At 49.0% G+C, this 9193-nt stretch overlaps 1 protein-coding gene across 13 annotated transcripts in view; it reads left to right on the forward strand.

Annotated features, from left to right (window-relative positions):
• The window catches only part of ZNF384 (zinc finger protein 384), a 28861-nt gene extending 21840 nt beyond the window's left edge, over positions 1-7021 (forward strand). For 8 of the 13 annotated variants that reach the window (XM_075903860.2, XM_075903851.2, XM_075903833.2 and 5 more), the window contains 6 exons: positions 1693-1917; positions 2495-2677; positions 3424-3502; positions 4388-4546; positions 4728-4976; positions 5984-7021. In XM_075903860.2, the coding sequence (XP_075759975.1) occupies positions 1693-1917; positions 2495-2677; positions 3424-3502; positions 4388-4546; positions 4728-4976; positions 5984-6010 (922 nt within the window). In that variant the 3' untranslated portion in view covers positions 6011-7021. Of the gene's footprint in view, positions 1-1692; positions 1918-2494; positions 2678-3423; positions 3503-4387; positions 4547-4727 lie in introns of all 13 variants that reach the window. The other 5 variants (XM_075903821.2, XM_089771905.1, XM_089771914.1 and 2 more) reach the window with 3 other exon arrangements.
• Positions 7022-9193: the final 2172 nt, after the last annotated feature.

Raw genomic sequence — 9193 nt, forward strand, 5'->3', positions numbered from 1 at the left:
TATCAGTGAATAATTTGGATGCATACCTTTTACTAGAATCTGGGAGAAAAGGTGGGATGAGAAGCAGGGGAAGATGCATGCAGGAACAACTGAAAAAAGGGAGTTTATGAAAGGTGGGGGAGGAAGGAGCTCTGCTCCGTGGTAGGCATCTGTACCAGGAGGTGGGACTCCCAGCAACCAGACTTGGAACAAGGGCATGACTGGGTAGGGTCTGTGATTGTTTGAGGTAAGAGTTGGATAAATGTTTTGTGCATTGCATATACTAATCAAACTGCTGCATATTTCATAACTGTCACCTGGCCCCCATGTGAATAGTTGTGATGTGGGGAATGGGGGTAGACCTAAACACATAGAGGGGAAGGGATTTCCTGGGAGAGAAAGAAAAGTCACATGTGAATTTGAGAGAGATGTCAGAGAAGAATGGGTACCAATCCCTGTTGATTTACTGTCTCTACTGGGACTCCTGGCACCAAGCAATTCTTCAACATTTTTAGACACTGAAGGAAATTCCCAGACAAAAAAGGGCATCAATCTGGAGTAATCTTAGTCAAAACTCCCATAGATGGCTTTTTCATTTTCTCAAACATTAGCCTGAAAGTTCCAAGAGCACATTCCATTTTGCTAAGAACCCCACAAAATATTGAAAAGTCTGCAAATGAATAATTAAGGCTACAACAAACATAACTCTGCCCCTGTAGTGGCACCCTGAAGAGTCGCTAGAGACTTACACAGCTTTATCTTGCCACTGAAGCAGCAATCATTAAAACTTGTCTGGGAGCCATGTGCAATCCTTGGAGGGGGAAAAACTGTTTTTATCAGTTACGGATAAATAGCAGCAAGTAGTCCTATAGTCCTCTAAGGTGCCACAGGACTACTTGGTTTTTTACAGTTACAGACTAACACGGCTACCCCTCTGATAAATAGGTCCATCATTTCTCTCTGTTCAAAGAATTCATGTGCCACTAACATGTCCAACCCCCTAAAGCAATGTGTAGTGCTAAGGATACAATGAAATTGAGTTGATAAAGCATCGTGTTTGATATTCAAATCACATGTGAAACCAATTATAAAAGCATTCTCTGCACGTCTCATTTTCAGCATTCTGCTCAGACCATACAAATGCATTATCTTCCCCAAAGAGGGCAGAGTTAAGATGGTGATGATCTTAACTGCTTTAGCAGACTTTCCAGCACTTGCTGGTCAGCTTTTATTGTGAAGTGAAACTTTAACCTGGAAATCCCAGATTTTCTGTCTTTTTTTTTATTTATTATTTTTTTAAGACAAATAAATAATAGATGAATAAAGTTTTTTGTCTGGGAATTATTATTTCTGTTCTAGCATACCTATCTGCTTATGACTTTTCTAAATTGCTATCTAGTCTCCCATATCTTATGTCTTCACCAGGCTAAGTGGATTTAGTTCTAATTCTCCTAAGAATTTGAGCAGCCTGGTCACTGGAGTGTGCATGTGGTGTTCTCTGCTCTCTGTCAGTCTGCCCCTCTTTTGCTGAGATTGAGGGGCCCACAGCTGAGCACAGTATCCCAGATGGGGTCTCCCTTGAGACAGAGGGGCTGTCCCCTCCCTGCTCTGGGACATTATGCGTCTGGCAGTGAGAATCTCACCCAGTTAATTTTGGTGCACATTGGGGCCTGCCCCATATGACACTCTCTCTTCCCCTCATCCCGGTCCCAGGTGCCGGATGTGTTCGCTGACGTTCTATTCCAAGTCTGAGATGCAGATCCACTCCAAGTCTCATACCGAGACAAAGCCACACAAGTGTCCTCACTGCTCCAAGAGCTTCGCCAACAGCTCCTATCTGGCCCAGCACATTCGCATCCACTCAGGGGCCAAGCCCTACACGTGCAGCTACTGCCAGAAGGCCTTCCGCCAGCTCTCCCACCTGCAGCAGCACACACGGTAAGGGTGGAGAAGGCTGGGCCTTGTGCACTGCATGTTGCCATCATCCCAGCATGCTGCAAACATACTAGGCTAGGACAGCCTCTGTTTGCCATAGGCTGGGTACCTCCTGCACACACCAGCTCTGTAGTGGTGCTCCAAGCAGTGGGGCCAGGGGCAAAAGTCAGGACAGCCTGTTCTTAGGGGCATCAGAAGAGAGGCGATACTTGCTGTGAACCCTAGCCTGCTGCTACCAGTGGGATTCTTGAGTAGGGATGGGGCTGTCGTGTCACCCTCACCCTCAGCACAGCTCTGCCTGTACCAGCCACCCCTCTGCTATTCCAGTCCTAGGCTTCCCACACACAGCTCTGTCAGCGCCCCTCAGCCTAGACTGTCCAGCTCCTCTCTCTGGCCCCCTGGTGCAGACAGGCCTTGGTTTTGTACACCCATGGGGAATGTGGGTTCAGTCCACGTCTGGAGTTCCTGCGTGTAGCCAGGTAGCGTGGTGCTGCCCCATCCCCTTCGTGCCCTCATTCCATCCACACTAGCCAGATGGTGGTCGTGTCCAACTGCTGCTGCTCCTCCTCCTCTTCGGCAGGATCCACTCCAAGCTTCACACGGCGATTGTCAAGCCGCACAAGTGTCCTCACTGCTCCAAGAGCTTCGCCAACACATCCTACCTGGCCCAGCACCTCCGTATCCACTCGGGGGCCAAGCCCTACAGCTGCCGCTACTGCCAGAAAGCCTTCCGCCAGCTCTCCCACCTGCAGCAGCACACACGGTAAGGGCCATAGGCGGCTGGGGCCTGGCCCCCTCCCCCCTCCCCCCGCCGGCATGCACCTGTGGAGTTCGCGCGCCGAGCATGCGGGGGGCGGGTAGGGGATGCGGCAGGCTGCACCCCCAGGAGGACGCGGCCACCAGAAAGAGGATGGAGTGGAGGCTGCGCAGGAGACACTGACCACGTCAGGGCAGAGGTGGGCACATTCTGGCCGTGGGGGATCCTTGGTCTTGCACCATGGGGGACACAGAGAGAGAGACTTTGGTCATGAGGGATCCCAGCCTGGCACTGTGGGGGATGGGCACAGAGACTGAGTGTGTGGAAGCTTTCTCTGGCATTGCAGGGGCACAGGCACAAACACTGACCTTAGATGATAACATGTGCATGTCCTGAGCAGGGGCAGGTAGAGCTTGTCTTCGCATCGTGCAGGGCACAAAGGTTTACCGTAGTCGTGTGGCTGCCCACGATGGGGGCAGAGAGTCTGACGCACAGCGACTTCTCGTGGCACCACTACAGTTACCAAGCTGGCCTGTCCCTCCTGCCTGTCACCCTCCCTCTCTAAACTCTCCAGAGTCTCTGCTAGCGGGGCACAGGTGCAAAGCAGGGCTCCCTTGTGTCAGTGAGGCTAGAGCAGTGTTCATGGATAGCATCGCACACTCCTGTACTAGAGTGGCTCTGGGTGTCAGGGTCATGGAGATCCAGTCTGACTTCCTGTTCACTGCATCCCATTTGTGTTCTTCCTCCGACAGCATCCACACTGGGGACCGACCCTACAAATGTGCCCACCCAGGGTGTGAAAAGGCTTTTACCCAGCTCTCCAACCTGCAGGTAAGGGTGTGAACTTGTCCCACAGCCAAGTGGAGAAGCATGCAGGATTGCAGAGGGGGAGTGGAGTGGGGTGGGGTGGAGAGGAGAGCAGAGAACTCCAGGGAGGCTGCTCCAGGGGCTTTGGAGTTTCAGCGAGGAGACTCTCAGCATTGCCACCCCAAAAAACCAGTCAAGACTCACAACATTATAAGATTTTGAAAAACACTGGGTTCTTTTCATTTCCAGTCTGGCCTTAGGGCTCATATGTTTAATCTTTTCTTCCCAACCATGGGGACTAGCAACTGTTTTCTAGTGAAACCTATGATACTCCATGGCTGGGGCTCTCAGGAAAACACCAGCTATCATGAAATGTGTGGTGAAGTCACAAAAGCTGTTAGTGCTCCCTTGCCTGATAATGTGGAGGGAAGCGAAGAGCTGGAGGATCAGAGGGATCGGAGATGTCATTGGCCATGGCTATCTTTGGGGCCTTGGAACAAGATGAGCAACATGCTAGTGGAGGTCATAGGTGACATCCAATGGAGAGGTGCTACAAAGAGTAAGGAATAATGGAGCTGTTCTGAATCTAGGGCTGCAGTGTGTCAAGCAGTGGCAAGAGCCCAGCGTAGAGCCTGGTGTGGAAAGCAAGGTGGGATGTAAGAAGGGAGCTGGGCGGAAGGGGATGGAAGTAGGGAAGGACAGGGGAGAGAGGTTGGGAGAGTTCTCTCTTCAAAGACAGCCAGTGAACCAGCAGAAGGGAGACTGGGATGGTGGAAGATAAGAACTGAGAGAGCCCAGGACCCCTTCCCTTGGGATACAGAGGCCTGTGGCCTCAGAGGGAGTAAGTCGTGAGGGGGCAGCTCCAGCTCTAACATCAATTCCTCCCCTCCTTCTTCTGTCCCTCTGCAGTCCCACAGGCGGCAGCACAACAAAGACAAACCTTTCAAGTGCCACAATTGCCACCGTGCATACACAGATGCTGCCTCGCTGGAAGTTCACTTGGCTACGCACACAGTGAAGCATGCCAAGGTCTATACCTGCTCCATCTGCAGCCGGGCCTACACCTCAGTGAGTATCGCCTCAGGCAAGGCAGGCAGGGAAGTGCTGCCCTGGTGGGCAGAGATTTAGTCCTTGTCCCTGAGGAGTGCTGGGTGGGAGACACCTTGAGAGCTGTCCCTAGCGGATCATTGATGTCTGCTTTCCCAGGAGTCTGCTCTCACCCCGATTCCTCCCTTTCTTCTCTCAACAGGAGACATACCTGATGAAGCACATGCGAAAACACAACATCCCTGACCCACAACAGCAAGTGGCACAGGCTCAAGTTCAGGCCTCGCAGCAGCAGCACTTCCAGCCGCAGGGTGGTGGGGCAGCAGGGGGTCCTTCTGGAGACACTAACCCCCCCAACCCTCCATCCCATTGCTCCTTTGACCTGACCCCTTACAAGACTTCAGAGCACCACAAGAACATCTGCCTCACTGTCAGCACCAGCACCATCCAGGTGGAACATCTCTCCAGCTCCTAAGAGAGACCTTGACCCAGGGAGCAGAAAACCTCTCGTGCATAGCCTGCGCCCAGGGGCAGTGCTTGCGCAATGGCCCCTCCTTGTGCAACAGCCTCTGGCCTCTCCTTGTGCAGCAGCCTCTCCTGGCAGCGTACCCTGTTAATGGCAGGCCCTGGAGTGATAGCCTGTCCACAGGCATGTTGTACAACAGCCTGCTCAAAGGGGAATACTCTCGCCTGCAAAAGGCCCTGTGCTGTGATGGGAGCATCTCCTCACACAAGCACCCCTCAGTTCACACACAGAGGAAAGGCCTCGGTTTTGCTTCATGTGTAATTTTAAAACCTGTCTGAAGGCTGGTGGAGGGAGCACCCTCTAGGCCCCATGTGGCCAGATGGGCTGGAAAGAGGCTGTCCGTGTGCAGAGAGGCTTGGACACACGCTGGCAGTAGGGCACTGAAGGTTCTGACAGGGTGCACAGTGAAAGGTTTTTTAGGGTTTCCTTATGTGGCTAAAGGAAAACATTCATTCCCTTCTCCTGCTTGTGAAAAGTGGGGAGGAGGCTGTTCTCCAGTCCCGAGCTAGAATAACTCCCCTGCTCCCTGGGTGAAAGGGAGGGCTGCGGGGACATGCGAGGTGAGGCGTATTCCCTGGGTTTGACATTGCCTATGCTGTGGGAGGGCGGCAATTTCTCTCCTACCCCACTGAAGAGCATGGGCGGGGTCTGCGTAGTCTGGCAGCTGTCCGTCTCCCACCCAACTGTGGAAGGGGTCCCCATGGAGATCCAGGGGAGTAGGTTCCAAGTCGCTGCTGGGCCTGCCCTTTGTGGCTAATGCAATAGTAGCTCCGTCTCCATCTCCCCCCACAAGAGAGTCTGCGGGCAGCATCAGGAAACCAAAAAAGCAGTGGGAGGGTAAGAGAGTGCCACAGTGCTCATTGCCACCCCTCCCGCATCTCCTTCCCAGGAAGGAGAGGCAGGGATTCTGACCTTTACCTTTCCCCCCCCAGTTCAGCTGTCTGTCTTCTCATTCCTAATGGGGCTGGCAGAACAGACCTGCCTCTTCCAGGAGCCAGCAGGAGGCGGGAAAAGGCGAATTCCTCCTGCTTGTGTCTCATTGTGGGCGATCTTCCAGGCTCCCTCTTGCCAAGATGGGCTGGACTCAAATGGTAGCGGTGGCCTCTTGTAGAAACAGGACCAGATGTATTCCCCAGAAGGTGGACAATGGAGGGAAGGGCACAGATACCCCCACAAGGAGAGACCAAACCAATGAGAAGGGGGAGCCACCAAGAATGAACTGAAGGCCCCTTGAATTTATATCAAAACATCTATTTCCTACCCCTGGCCTGCTCTGTCCTTGCTGTAACTGTTTCTATCTCCGTGTTTATAAAATGCATTATCCTGGCAAATTTTTATTTTCAATCTTTGCTTTCCTCCTCTCTGTCTCTCTCTCTCTCTCTTTGTCTTCTCGTTTTTTTTCCATGCCACCTTTTTTGGTACACGTGGTTTCTGGATTATCATGTAATTATCTGCCTGACTTTTACTTGGCTCATGAAGGCTGGCTTGAAAGAAACAACAAGAAAGCCAGGGAAGAATTATTCATTTGGATTAAACCTAGGATCCCAAGCTTCGGTAACTACCGGGGCAAGGGTGGGCCAGAGGGGTGCTTTCCAAAATTGTGCAAAAAGGAATTGGTGTGAAAAGATACAGGGGCATGGAGGTATTGATATGAGCATAAGCATCTTTCTGTTCCTATGCACAAGGGAAGAGGGCAAGAATTGTGTGTTCGTTCCTGTGTGCACAAGTGCATCCATGTGAGCAGCTGTGTAAATGTGCATCTCTGCCTTTGAGTGTGAACAGTCCTGACAGCGAGGAACATACTCCTCCCTCTGTGTGCTGGGCTGGAGCTGTGAGTGTTACGTCCTTATGCTCCTATGCATGCATTGCTGCAAATGGCTGTAGGATTGTATCATCAGTTTTTAATATGGAAGGGATTAGATAATCTATTTTGATCTGTATATTGCAGACCATTAAATTTTATCCAGTTACTGCTCTGTGGAGCTATATCACTTTTGTGTTTGGCTAAACCCTATCTTCTAGAGAGGCATTTGTGAGTTGGAGAATCCACCAATTCCCTTAGTAGTTTGTCCTACCAGTTACCCTCACTGTTAAAAATTGTGCCTAATTTCTAACTTAAATCAGTTTTGCTTCAGTCTTTAGCCAGCAATTCTTGTTATGCCTTTCTCTGCCAGATTACAGACCCAGTATTTTTTCCCCATGAAGATAATTAGAAACTGAAATCCAGTCACTTCTCAATCTGAAAAGATGGAGCTCTTTAGGTCTCTTACGGTGTGTCTACGCTGCACCCATAGCTCGAAATAAGCTACGTAATTTCACCTATGCAAATTGTGTAGCTTATTTCAAAATTTGGCGCTGTCTACACAGAACTTATTTAGAAATAAATGGCTATTCTGAAATGTCCTTTATTCCTCGTGGAGTGAGGTTTACAGGGACATCAGGATAGCAAGCCCGTTATATTTTGAAATAACGGGTGCATGCCAAAGACGCAGAATAACTATTGTGGGATACCTCCAGTATCCTGAAATAGCGCTGCAGTGTAGACATAGTAATGTATTCTCTACAACCCTGAAATCATTTTTGTAGCTGTTCATGTCCTGTCCAATTTCTCCATTTCCTTAAACTATCGACTCCAAAACTAGATGTAGTATTCAGTTTGACTAATGCCATGTTCAGGTGTAAAATCACCTCTGTACTTCTGCTCAGTACTCCTCTGTTTTTATATATCTCCAAGAATCTTCATTTTTTTCATCACTGGATGTTTCTTGTCTATTATGACACCTAAATTCCTTTGTGTGTCTGCTTTCCAGGATACAGTCTGTAGGTGAGAGGCATCATTCCGTGTTCCTAGATATATAACTTTGTATGTGACTGTATTAAAATTTCTTTTTTTTTAATGGGCCCAGCTTACCAAGCAATTCAGATTTCCCTGTAAAATTACTCTGGTTGCCTTGTTCTGCCAAACTTTGTGTCATCAATAGGTTCTGATAAGTGATTTGGATACTTTCAGATCACTGATTAAAATCTGGCCTACTATCAATCTCTGTGGACCCCATTAGGCTCACTTTTCTTCAGTGTTATTTCCCCAGTGCCAACTACTTTTTGAGACCAGTCAGCTTGTTTAATGTGCTGTAGCAATATTATATAGTGCTATTTTTAATCTGAATATCTTGTACTGTATGAAGTCAAACACCTTACATACATCTGTTTGATCCATCCATGCAATTACCTTCATGAACACAATTTGTAATTGCAACAAAGAATGAAATTATATTTGCTTGATGAGACCCGTTTTCCATGAAATCATCTTGACAGAGATGCGTTCTATTTTTTACCTTTAATTCTTTGCTAATAGAATCCCATTTTTAGTTTTTCCATTATTTTGCTCGGGATTATTGTCTGGCTAACCATTCTCTAGATTTGGGCCATTCTGTGACATTACCCAGAGGACAGTATGGATTGTTGAACAGCTGTGTATCCTCTCAATTCTCCAAGATGAGGTGACTTTTACACTGTGTCACTGTGCGAGCAACCACTCCTGGTCTGCTCTCACACAGCATCAGCATGTAAATTACTCCATTACACATTAAATGCTATGGCCCGCCACTTATTAAATACACTGTGGGGCAACACCAGCAAATACACATTTCTGAGGGAAATGAGGGACTGTGAATTATAATGCCCAGCCCTCTCCTGGACGACTCAAACACATAGGCTACGTCTAGACTGGCATGATTTTCCGCAAATGCTTTTAACGGAAAAGTTTTTCCGTTAAAAGCATTTGTGGAAAAGGGCGTCTAGATTGGCATGGATGCTTTTCCGCAAAAACACTTTTTGCGGAAAAGCGTCCGTGCCAATCTAGACGCGGTTTTGCGTAAGAAAGCCCCGATCGCCATTTTTGCAATCGGGGCTTTTTTGTGCGTTGTCTGCACTAGCCCTCTTGCACAAAAGCATTTGCGCAGGAGGGCTTTTGCCCGAACGGGAGCAGCATAGTATTTCCGCAAGAACACTGACAATCTTACATGAGATCGTCAGTGTTCTTGCGGAAATTCAAGCGGCCAGTGTAGACAGCTGGCAAGTTTTTCCGCAAAAGCAGCTGCTTTTGCGGAATAACTTGCCAGTCTAGACGCAGCCCTTTATTA

The sequence above is a fragment of the Pelodiscus sinensis genome, chromosome 1 (assembly GCF_052426305.1).
Source record: "Pelodiscus sinensis isolate ZL-2025 chromosome 1, ASM5242630v1, whole genome shotgun sequence".
Lineage (NCBI taxonomy): Eukaryota > Metazoa > Chordata > Testudines > Trionychidae > Pelodiscus > Pelodiscus sinensis.